The sequence below is a fragment of the Paracoccidioides lutzii genome (assembly GCF_000150705.2).
Source record: "Paracoccidioides lutzii Pb01 unplaced genomic scaffold supercont2.4, whole genome shotgun sequence".
In the NCBI taxonomy this organism is placed as follows: Eukaryota; Fungi; Ascomycota; class Eurotiomycetes; order Onygenales; family Ajellomycetaceae; genus Paracoccidioides; species Paracoccidioides lutzii.
The window spans coordinates 756,683-769,025 of NW_015440950.1; the positions used below are offsets into that span (position 1 = coordinate 756,683).

At 47.5% G+C, this 12,343-nt stretch overlaps 4 protein-coding genes across 4 annotated transcripts; 2 read left to right on the plus strand and 2 right to left on the minus strand.

Annotated features, from left to right (window-relative positions):
* Positions 1-3,357: 3,357 nt before the first annotated feature.
* Positions 3,358-4,644, minus strand: PAAG_02003 (hypothetical protein; the record flags this gene model as incomplete). The annotated part of the gene is made up of 1 exon (XM_002796069.2): positions 3,358-4,644. The coding sequence occupies one exon, from the start codon at positions 4,642-4,644 to the stop codon at positions 3,358-3,360; it is 1,287 nt and encodes a 428-aa protein (XP_002796115.1).
* Positions 4,645-5,515: 871 nt separating this feature from the next.
* PAAG_02004 (hypothetical protein) lies at positions 5,516-8,333 on the plus strand (the record flags this gene model as incomplete). The annotated part of the gene is made up of 2 exons (XM_002796070.2): positions 5,516-5,813; positions 5,908-8,333. 2 exons carry the CDS (start codon positions 5,516-5,518, stop codon positions 8,331-8,333), a joined length of 2,724 nt encoding a protein of 907 aa, XP_002796116.1.
* Positions 8,334-9,549: 1,216 nt separating this feature from the next.
* PAAG_02005 (hypothetical protein) lies at positions 9,550-10,167 on the minus strand (the record flags this gene model as incomplete). Its single annotated transcript, XM_015844514.1, has 2 exons — positions 9,550-9,937; positions 10,124-10,167. The coding sequence occupies 2 exons, from the start codon at positions 10,165-10,167 to the stop codon at positions 9,550-9,552; spliced, it is 432 nt and encodes a 143-aa protein (XP_015701518.1).
* A 524-nt stretch (positions 10,168-10,691) lies between these two features.
* PAAG_02006 (RTA1 domain-containing protein) lies at positions 10,692-11,876 on the plus strand (the record flags this gene model as incomplete). Its single annotated transcript, XM_002796072.1, has 2 exons — positions 10,692-10,835; positions 10,959-11,876. 2 exons carry the CDS (start codon positions 10,692-10,694, stop codon positions 11,874-11,876), a joined length of 1,062 nt encoding a protein of 353 aa, XP_002796118.1.
* Positions 11,877-12,343: the final 467 nt, after the last annotated feature.

The following is a 12,343-nucleotide window of genomic DNA, read 5'->3' on the forward strand; positions in this document are numbered from 1 at the left end:
ATAATGGGACTAGTTAGTGAAGTATTTTTAGAGAGGCAACTATTCTAAGTTAATTTATTTACCAACACGGTATTCGTCCCTTTTGAAAACGTCAAAAGTCAGTTTCTCCGGCCCGAAAACACTTGTGAGCATTTCCTTAGGAACCGAGGACTTGTAGCTCCTATAGCCTCCCAACCATTCAACAATCCTCTATGAAAGTCCCCAGGGGCGTATGAGATTTCATACATCGATAGTTTATTTCTGCTGTTGGGCTCTTGTCCCTTTATGTTTGTGTCTGATATATATATATATTGCAATCTCGGACTTTCCCTGCATCATTGACTATATCCCCAATCTCTTAGTTACTATTCTCCTGGTCGAGCTCGTCCTTGAAACCGCAGACAATCTGGAGTTAGGATTTGATATTAACATGAACACGCTTCTGGACCGCCATTGTATGCCATTTTACACCCTTGTCTCTACAAATACAACGTGGCCTTGAATCGTAGCAAATCAGCGCTTCGGCGTTGATATGGACCGCGCAACCAAGAATGAATGACTTGCCAATGTTCTCCTCGGTTTTAATGATGAGAGAGTAACACACGGCTTAAACTAGCGGGGTTTCTGATTTCGGATAATTCTTCAGATGCGCAGGTTCCCCCATTGTCAAGTTCCTCCCAAAGCTGATGGAATTGTCCAAACCTTGGGAACAGAAGGTAAAAAGCACTCAATCCATTGCGGCTGTGAATGGCCAGGTGGAAATAAGACAGTTTTCTGATGAAGAAATCCATTGCGTGGTCACGGGAGGCCGGGATGGAGGGGGGATCCCATTATTATGCGCAACGCATCGCGGGTCTTGGATGCATTATAACTGAGACCTACATGAGAAACAGCTTGATCAAAGCATCAGGAAAAAGCCAAGTCAAATTTACTATTTGTCATCATCGCGGAAGTCTGGGTATTTCTTGCAAAATGTGGCTTCTTATCGCCCTCTGCTTCCGCCTTTACAACATCATCTTCTTCTGTTTATGAAGAAATTCTAGATCTATTACCTCAAGACGATGGTATGCTAAAAGCTGCTGATATGGATGGGCAGGCAGCTATCATTTTACTACAGAATGTAGGGGATGAAATATTGCAAAGGAGAGGCTGTATGCTGTGAAAGCCTGTCCCCTATGCTATTTGCCATAGCAAATAATCAGTTGCTTCATCGAGGATGATACAGATCACTCCATTCGTACGAATACAGACGAAGGTTGTCAGTGGCTCCTCTACGCTTGTCTGCCTCAAGGGCAAATAAAGAAATAGCGCAGCTGTTCAATCTGAGAGAACAGTTGATGAAGGGCTGACCTTTCTCGATTCTGGCTGACGGCTCCAGATAGGGCTCCAGATAGAAGCGTCAAGGGAATAATACACTGTTCAGCTGATAGAACTGACTGTCTGCTAGCAGAAGCAGAGCAAGCCCAATGGGAGCCATGTTCTTCTGGATGGGGATCACTTTTCTGAACTTCACTGTGGACATGTGAAGGTTGTGTTAAGTGCTCCTTGCGTCCGAACTGTGCACTGGTCGACCGGTTTGTTCTTAAGATTGGAACATGGTGGTGATTGCAAGGACATGTTTTTTGAATTTTGGATGGGTTGACACCGCCAGCCGCGGGTGCTATGAACAGCCACAGGGGCGGCTGTCTGGAAAGATTCCTCGAACCTAGAGGATTCCGGTACGAGTGTCGAAGTTAAGCATGGGTTGCGGGGAATAGGGTCGAAAAGATGTCTATTTGCTATGGAATGGAACTGATAGCAAATATACCAATGCTCAAAGGGTTTGGAAAGGATATAACGCCTCCTTGTTTCTGCTGTAGAGTTGAACCATTCTCAGGCCTTGAAGGAGCGAAGGATCTCTCGCGAGAGCAGATGAAACCGGGGCTCGGAAACGTCAGGCCCGCACTAAACCAACTAGTTAGTTAACTACGACCTGCTGCTGAATCAGCCCCCACGTAGCTTGGCAAAAGCTTAGCTTCAACTTTGGGTAACCTGAACGCACGAACATTTGTTTGAAGGGTCAAATCTTCAACTTCCGTTCGCATTCTGTTTGATACACAGTGACTATTATCCCTTGACGCTAAATGCCCACTGCAAAAAATCAGTATGGTACAAATTCAACAAGTAGCTAGAATCAAATTTCAAATATATGAAAATCAGAGGGTCAATTCCGTTCAGATATTTTAAAATCGCAACCTATTGCGGAAATATATTCTGAGGAATCATCGGAACTCGGAGACTTCAGATCCCATAATTTTTGCCACTACTATTGCTTATTTTAGAGCTTCCATTCCCTGATTTCATTCCCTTTCATGCATGTAGAGATGCTAGCAATAGCATCAACCTCTTAGACACGTATTTCCACTTGGTGCTGTTGATTTTGTGGGTTAGGTCGTAAACGAACAGTATATTCTTCGAACAACCAAGCAGGCTCTGCCTCTTTTAAGTGCGCTAAAGTACTCATCGTTCAGTAGAAGTGTCCGTAGAAAGTGACAAAACGTCAAGATTCTCTTGATTGACCACCGCCTGGAAGAGTTGTAAATATAACTAAGTTACATGCGAGATTCCCACCACTGAGCTGAAGTAACATAATCATGCCCATCTCGCAAAAGGACGACCAAGAGAAAGATCCTTCCAACTGCTTGGCTATTTAAGGGTTTCAATTTCCCCTGTGCCTGTATTGATATTTTGCGGTTCCATCTGGTCTTTCCCGGTAGACTGGTTATGCAGTGGAACGAAACAATTTTTTTCGTTGTATACGGACCCTTTTTTTAATCGGGATATACCAGTAACTCTGAAAATGTCACACGTGTACATTCGTCTTCTCGGGCTAGAAACTTGTGCGAATATTTATAATTCGCACTTTATTGGTCAGGTATATGGGTTGGACCACACAAAAATGGCACACGTCGATACAGAGGAGTTGGGCTTGTGAGAGATATTTATGGTATATGACTTCTGAAGTAGCGAAGGATCCAAGACGATAAGATAATATCCATCTTCGCTCAGTGTGGTGGTTCGTGTTGTAGCATCTCCTTATCCTCAAGACTCGATGGCTTTCTGCATTTGAATTTTGCCCATCTGCCGTACCTAGTGCTCCATAACAATGCAAACCGGGAACGTATCTCCAGCTCCATGTTAGACAGCAGCGTTATCCCAAAAGGTTTTCAAGGTAGTTTGGCTCATCATTGGGACATGAATAAACGTTCTGTGGCCTTCCAGTGGAAGGTGATATAATTCGCATGACTTCAGCACCATCTCTTGTTGCTCTAAAACTCCTGCCATGCACCAATTTCCGAATATGAGAGGAGATATAGTATATAAAGCGTAATAATAGATTCATTGCAGACAAATTCCATTCAATAACAGACCGGATGCCAAGGTAGCTTGTGGATTAGACCTCTCTGATGACTGCTCGGATGCAAAACGTTCATCCCCGATAAATTGTTTGGCATGTGCCAGCAACCAAGATGCCTCTGAGTACTGTTTCTGCTCGAGGAACAGCTGTGCGGCGTCCAGCGATAGTCGCAACAGATGTTTCCGTCTACCGGGACGGATTTGTACTTCAGGTTGTAAGGACATGCGTTTGAGATAAGATAATGCTGGTTGGGCGTCTGGATTGGTTGGGTGGTATAAGGGTAAACGTGCTCCCCAGAAAAAAGTGTCCTTGGATAGGTGGTCAGAGAGCCTGCAAAATTCCTCAAAAAGCTCAACCGGAATCCCTTGAACATCAGGGGTTTGGCTATGACTCGAAATACACGCGGCCAGTTGACATCCTGTGCTTCGCAATGCGGCGCAAAATGGATTTCTCCTCCCGTTCCAGAATTTATCGCCAGGAGGTAATAATTCACAGGTACGAATAAAGTATTTCAAGGCGGATTGAATGCCATGACCATGTTTTATCTCAGCGGTGACGAATTCATGCAGCAGGTTCGTTAAGCAGAGGCGGCGGGAGGGTAAGAGGGTATTTGCCAGTTCCCGGGAGAAGTCAGGCGATATTGGGGTAGACAACATCTTTACCCAATCCATAATTACGTATTGCAGTCGGCCAGCAACCATATACGGCACGACCATAGACATGGTAACACAACTTCCAAAAAAACATAGTCTTGATTTCAAATCCGCAGCGGAATACCACGCAACGATCCTCGAGCCCACTGTTGACGACTCAATGGCATTGGATGGTTTTGGCGAGAAGTGGGGGAGCGAACTGTGGGCTTTAAGGCAGCTTAATAGGGTATTATGGTCGGCTCGCCCAGATGCGATCAACTCGTCCAGCAGTCCTAGAGGATTCTCTGATAGTTTCCTCTTCACATTTGGTGTATCTTGGACCTTATCTTGTTGGCCCTTCCGTGGCAATGGCTTGTCGGGAATGATTCGGAAAAGAGGATGGTCGAGGATTGAACTCAAGTGCTTCTCCGTATCTTTATTTAAGGTGCTGTGTGTATTGCTTGGGTTATCGGGATGGCACTTGGGTGTCGAATATTCTGTCGATCGCACGGAAGGCTGATTAGGCTGCTGGCCGCGGAGGAAGGGCAGAAGTCGACGGGATTCCTGCGCAAACTGGGCAAATGAGGGACGCTGTTTGGACAATGGCCTCAGGCAGATGGCTCTGGTAGCCTCCATTCTATTTCATAATTTAGCCCGCTGGGGGTCCCTTCGCAATTGAGGAGAAGAAGAAGAAGAACAAGGAAAAATAAAATAAAATAAACACAAATCTTCTATTCACAGTGGGATTCAGTTGCCCGTTTTCCAGCGCAGGGGCTTGATCAGTGTTTGAGAAGTAAGAAGTTGTTACCAAGGAACTGTAGATGAGGGGGGCAAAATGGAGATCAGTGGATAGGGCGAACCGTAGTGCCACTTTGCTTGGAAAACCAAGGCCAGATATGTATGTGAATGTGTCAACTAGATAGAAACAATTGAGATAAGAAAGAGACAGCTGATAAACAATCCAGACTCTTATGCCTCCATGGATCTCTATATACATCCCTCATGGTGACTACATCAGTGACAGATGGTGGTTGTTGTTTGTTCGCTGGTGGTTAGCTTTCCCGACTTAGCGCCTGGTTGCGTAAACTATTCCTCATTGAGACTGGCGTGATCAGCCGCCGAACCAGCCTTTTCCCTGAGCCTCAAAGAAAGAACGAAACGCGAAACTTTTTGCCTTCCACTCACCCATCTCCCGCCATCAACATCCTCCCTCGACTGCTCACATCTCTCTCTCTCTCTCTCTCTCTCTCTCTCTCTCTCTCTCTCTACTGTCTCTCCTGGGCTCGTTCTCTAGCTACAAGAGACCCTGCCTCTCCTCTTGCTGTTAGCTCTTGTCCCTTTGCCTCCATCCTCGGTCTTATCGTCAGCTTCCCTTTCTCTCCCTACTCCATCTTGTTACTCCCTGACCTCGTCAATTCTCGCTCTTACACTCCCCCCCTCTCCTGGCACACTAGCCTGGCTTCTTCCTCGCATTCTTTAATCCGTTTCTTTTCACAATCAGACAGCCATGTCCGAAGTTCAATCTAGGCCATCTGCCCCTCGCGGTCGAGGGTCAGCTCGTGGCGGTAGAGGAGGTTACAGTTCCAGAGGTGGACGATCCAGCAAGCCTACCAATGCAAATTCAGAGAATAACCCCACCCCATCGTACGAGGACGAAGGAGAAATTGGGCAGCTGAAGAAAAAGCATGCCACCAGTCTAATCACCATAAAAGAGCTCTTCGCAGACTGGACCGATGAGGACCTAGTTTTTGCCCTGGAAGACGCCAATGGAGATCTAGAGATTGCGATTGAGCGCATCACTGATGGTTAGTATGGTCCATTGTCTTCTGTGGCAAGATGTTATGGGTTTGTAGAGTTTAATTCAATTTTGGTATTGACTGGTTTTCTTTTATTGTTTAGGCAATGTGTCGCAGTGGGGAGAGGTCAAAAAGAAGCACACCGATCGATCGCGTGCCAAGCCAAAAGACCCTCTCTCACAGGCAGACTCTCTTGCTGCTCTTCCACCAGCCCGTGGAGGTCGTGGCCGTGGAGGAATTGACATTCGTGGTCGTGGTCGGGGTGACCGTGGACGTGGAGGGCGTGGCGGCAGAGCAGGCGTCCATGTCAATGGAGCTCGTACTGAAAAGCCTGTGGCCCTGCCAATTGAAGAGCCAGAGAGTGCTCCTGTATCTGACGCTTGGAGAAAACCAGGAGAACCTGTGTCTACCACTGGAGACAAAGTGATTTCCACCGAAGCAGCCCCGTCCACTATTACGAAGGAGCCCTCATCAGAAGCATCTCCACAGAAGAGCAGCCTGATCCCAGAAGGCTCGAAGAAAGGCTGGGCTAGTTTGTTTGCTCAACCAGCTCCACCTCCACCTCAGAAGAAGGCTCCCCCACCAGCTTCGGCAGCCCCAGTGCAGCCTGCCGAACCACAAGTCATCGAGAAGCCCATCGAGCAACTCTCTCAACAACCAAAACCTGGCCCTGAACAGCCAACTGCACAGCCCTCAGAACCATCGACCACTACTACATTACCCCAAGCGCCCGTTCCAGTGATACCAAAGGACGAATTGACTCAGTCAAACCTAGAGCGAGTTCCGGATGTATCCCACCCACAGCCTAGCACGACAGCGGCTAGCACAATTGCCAGCATACAGGATCAATCCAGCGTGGTTGGTGCCGCTACCGCTCCACAGACCCGACCAATGTCGGGCTATGCCACAACTGCATATAAGGCTACAGCTGGGGCTGGACGCGCAGCAAACTTGCAGCGTCGTGTTATGGAACAACAAGAGGCCGTCGTCATGCCGGGAAACCATGCAGTCGATCGGGCTGCTGTCCAGTTTGGGAGCATGGGATTGAACGGACCAATTGATGACGTAGATATTGACGACGAGAGAGAGGAACCGGAGACTCGACATCAGCCTCCCCAGCACTCGCCCGTCGCACCTCGCGCCTCGCTTCCTCCCGCCACCCAAACTCAGACACATAAACCCCAGGTCCATCAAGCCCAATCAACCCAGGGACAAACTCAAGCAACAGCGGAAGCTATTGCTGTTCCCCGCCCGGCTCCTGGACTTCCTCCTGTGGCTGCAGCTACTTCCACAGACACCCCGTTCAACGATTTTGCGCGATATACAGAATCGCAAAAACAATTTGATCCCTTCAGTCAGCAAGTTGAGCAGGCCCCCCAACAACAGAACCAGGAACCCTTCACCAACCAAGCTCCTATCGCATCTCAACCCACACCAACTACCGCTGCAGATTACTCGGCATTTTACGGAGGTGACCAAGCACGACATCCTTACTATTATGGTTCGTACAACTCCCAAGACGGTGTTGCAACACAGCAGAGAGCTGGTAGCGGATTTGGCGGTGTTAGCGGTGCTGATGCCCAGCCCCAAATCGCTTCCACCCAACCACCAAGCCGATACAGCCATGTGGAAGCTCCTAACAGTGGCCAAAATACGCCTAACCCAACTCTTCCCGGTCAAACTGCCCAACCCAATCAGCATTTACCTCAGGGACAGGGTGCTCATAGTGCCTACAACTATGGTTACCCCTATTATTCTAACCCACATTATGCGAATTCGTACATGAATCAAATGAACCAGCATCAATATGGAAGAAATCGTCCTATGTACGATGACGCACGGAGGTACGAGGAACATTACCTTCACAGCAACCAGTTCGGTTATGGAAACCAGTATGCGGCTCCATACGGCAAGGGAGCCGGCATGTACGGACAGCCTCAGCATGGTTTTTCTTATGATCATGCCTCCACTCCTGCTACCGCAGCTACGTTTAACCAGGGTGCCCCCGGCCGCGAAACTGGGTACGGTCGTGCGGGATCGACCCAGCCGTCGGAAGCCCAAACATCGGGCCACACCGCCTTTGGAACTATTCCTGATGTCTTCGGGCGGACTCAATCAGGATTTGTTCAAAGCCAACCCATCGCCCAGCAACAGCCGGCCAGCGCGGAAGAGGCGGCAAAGGGTTTCGAAGCACCCAAGGCAGGCGGCCCAAGCCCTTCACTAGCTCAAGCAAACCGTCCTGGATCCGCAACTAACAGCGTCCCCGCTCAACCCCAGGCTGGTCAGGCCGGTCTGCCCCCGGCGCAAGGACAGCCAACAAGCCAGCAGGCATTTGGCACGTATCCACAGCTTAACCCACAATACGGTGGACTTGGAGGCCTTGGAGCGCACCACCAACAGGCTGGCGCCAATGCAACTCATCACCAGCAAGCTAGCGGATATGGCCAGTACGGAGGAGCAGGGTTCGGCGGCAACTATTATGGAAATACCGGACGCGGTGGAGGATGGGGCGGCAACTATGGTCATTAAGAGGTCATAACAAGAACCAAATAGGCAAAAGAAGAAAAAGCTTGGATGGGTTGGTGAGTCCCTTGAGCACAGTTGTTAGGCCTGGGGCTTCTCTTTTTTGCTATCCATGTGTAATCTCTTCTCTTTAACTGGAGTTTTGGGCATGTTCCCTTGTTGTGTTCACTTCAATGTGGCTTTTTTTCATTTTCATTTTTCGTTTTATTCTCTCAATATTATTGGTTACCTGGCATGAGGCTATATTTTTTTGCGAGATCAACTTCTCCACCCAAACCAAAAAAAAAATAACTGTGCCTGATGTTTCTGTTTTCACCCTTCATTTGTCCTCAGCTGTTTCATTCTCCTCTTTCCTCTCATCATCGTTTTCCTTATCTGATGCTCTTGTTTTTCACTTATCTCCCACCACTCTATCCAAACACAATCACAGACAACTGCAGACAAAACCGCAGACAAAACCGCAGACAAAACCGCACACATCATGATGATGATGACCCCTTCTTGTACCAACTATTACAAACTTTCCGTATTCAGGAGACTGGACTGGCTTGCTTTTTCCCTTTTCTTTATTTCATAAACAACAGCTTCAGTTGATGATATGGAATGACAGGCATGCAAAACAGAATGACTTTTTTTTTTTTACCAAGGCACACCCCATTTCCTCATATCTTTTGCCTTACACTTTTATTGATTGAAAAGGCTTTGTCGCAGAGTCTGACGCCAAAATGAGAAATATGCATTTGCTGTCTTCCGCTTCTCCCGTCGCCATCATTCTTTCTTGCTTGCTCCATTTCTACTATATGATTTTTTCAGAAGGCCTGGTTGAAACTTCTAGGCCCGTAGTTTCATAGAGACCGACCAGGAAGTAAACGCGATAAGAAGTTCCTTGGGGAATTAGCAGGGGTGTACGTTGCCCTTTACATGGTCCCCCGCATTTCTACATTTCTGCAGTAAATAGTGAGGTTTCCATATTGAGTATCAGAGCAGCGTAGTGACGAAGATCAATCTAATGGATTGTCCCAGAGGCTCGTCGGGGAATAATACTAGGCGGAGCGAATGAGCAGACTGCACACGGAACTAATCTGGGGGATTTTCCTGGAACCTAATGAGGCTTCCAAGAACAGGAAACGTCATGGCGTTGTATGTGAGCAAGCCCGGCCGGCAAAGAGAAAATAATAATACTGAAAAAGAGAGGATTGTTGCATGATTTCAATGGCACCTGTTAGGGCTTGGTGAGTTGGTGACTCCAGGTGTGTTCGTATTTGGTGACGTTGGCCTCTGACTTCGGATTGGCTGTCGGTGCGAGCGCGAGCCGCATTTCCTCTCGGCTTGCCAACTTCTGCTGTTCCTGAATCCCGATATCTACCTTGCAAAAATCCTGAGTGGCACCAACAACATCAACGACGTAACTAACTAGTGCAATAAAATTAATAATAATACCCTGGAACAGTCTGATGGTAAGGTTCAGGATGTTTGCACTATGTATGCTATCGAAGGTCCAATTGCTTCCTGGACACGGGCTAGCCACGGCCAGTTGCGACGCTTCCCTTTCTGAAGAGACGACTTTGTTTTCCTGTAATGGTACGTTCCCAAGTTCATAGCGCCAGCATCTGCTAACGGTTTCGAATATGAGTAGCTCCGAAATTGGCGTTTGTGCATCTCAGCACTTAATAAGTCAATAATGGCCCCTGCTCAGACGACAATTCCAAAGTTAGCCAGGTCCTCCGCATAGCTCGACCAACCAGCTTGAGCTTGTGTGCTCTGTTAAACGACCACCCTCGTCTTGCGTGGCTCACTTGCGAAAGCTGGTGATGACGCGGAGTAGCAGAACGGTAGTCATCGTATACGAGCTAGAAGCGTTTCCCAACAGCAACAACAGCAGGAAGAGGTACTCTTCAAGCCATTGGAAGCAATTACGACTGTCTCATGGTTTCTTTCGCAGTTTTATTGGTCCTTGTCGGCTGCGCTGCTCCAAGGGGAGATAATGCGATATACTCCGTACTGCTTACATCTTCATGCTTCATGGGTTGATATTGACCAGACAGCCATAGCTCCTGTTATTTGTTATCGTCTCTATTTTAGTTCAGACTATTTACAAGGCAGTTTGGTCAAGATGGGCGTCAATTATTCAGTTAGCGGACGGGAGAGCTTTGGGGTTGTATATATAATCTCCATGCCCTCCCTCTGCTTTTAGGCAATTCCACCAGTCAAAGCAGCAATTTCATTTCTTTCAGTCATCGGAGCTCGACAGCTCTTTGCTTTGCTCTTCTTTCTATTCCCCCTCTTCCTGTCTCCATATCCCCCCCCCCCCCCTTTAATTTTTCTTTTTTGGGCTCCGGCTTCGTTGAAGGGAAAAAAAAAAAAATGAAGAACGTTTGCCGTTTGTATTTGGATAATGATGACACCGGTTGGGGCTACTGTCCCTCCATCCCGGCAGCTATTCTCTTTGCAGTGCTGTTCGGATTGACATCGCTCGTCCATATGTTTCAATGGCATACCTTTCGAAAGGTATAATTAATCTTGCAAGAATCTTTTCTCCCATCTCCTCGCTTTGTTGTCATCCATTTTCATTCCTTGAAACATGTACTAATCAAATATGCTAACATAAACTGTTTCTACCCTCTCTACCAGAAATTTTGCTGGGTGATAGTAATGGCTGCTCTATGGGAGACAGCCGGCTTCACATTCCGCATAATCTCCGCACACAAAATCATTGGCCTATGGCACTTCATTCCGCAGCAACTATTCGTCGTTCTCGCACCTGTATGGCTCAACGCATTCGTCTTCATGGTCATGGGACGGATGATCTATTTTTTCATTCCGGAGAAGAAGATCTACGGCGTCAGCGCCAAGCGGATAACGGTTATCTTTGTCGCGCTGGATGTCTTCTCCATGATCGTGCAGGCTTCCTCGTCTAGCTTTATGACATCAGATGATCGCGATCTAGTCAAGATTGGCATCAACGTCTGTAAGCATTATGATGTGTTTTCTGTCTCCGAAATACACCCAATCCTCACACTGCTGGCCCCTCCCAGCGTACGAGTTCATGCTAACGCAGTTTTGAATACAGACATGGGCGGCATCGGCCTCCAAGAGCTCTTCATAATTCTCTTCTTCGTCATGGCCGGCCGCTTCCAATACCTAATGACCCAACTCGAAATCCATCAACCACAACATCTCCCCTGGCGCCGCCATCTCTACTCTCTGTACGCCGCACTAGTCCTAATCACCATCCGCATCATATTCCGCTTAGTCGAGTACTCAAGCGGCACAGAGAGCGGTCTTGCCATCAGCGAAGCGGCCTTTTATTGCCTCGAGGCCGTGCCTATGTTTACCGGTCTGGTTTTGTTTAACGTTCTGCATCCAGGACATATCCTTGTGGGGCCTGAAAGTGAGTTTCCCAAGAAGGCTAAGAAGAGTAAGAAGGACAGGGAGGCGGGGATGGACGGGCAGAGGCAGTCCTGGAAGCGGCTGGGTCTACGTGGTAAGGATATCGAGTCGGGAGATGATTCGAGAAGCGGAGGGGTTGCGGATGCAGGATCGGGTTAATTCTTGTCATGAGGCATCTATGAGGACGTCATCGCCGCTGCGGGAATCACCGCATACAGCACGATATTCTTCTGATCAGCATGCAGGATGGATAGGAGGCCGCTCTTTTTTTTTTTATTGGCTATTCAATTTTTCCTACTTCCGAATTGCGTTTCCAGTTAGTGGTTTTTCCTTTTTGTATCTTATGTTTTACATTGAAGTGCTTGATGTTTCTTGTCTTCTACGTCTCCGCACATATATGACCACCTCCTGTCCTGGCTTCTCACATATATAATTGAATGATAGTTAATGTTTTTATAGTGTAAATAAAATCATTGTTATTTGCAACTCAAACTTTTTCCATCTTGACTCCGCTTTTACAGAAATGATTAGTTACCTGGGCTTTTGACCTGCATAAGTTAGTTAATAATATATATATATATATCCATCAATAATATCATTGCTAGTTATTCATTACCTGTATAAAA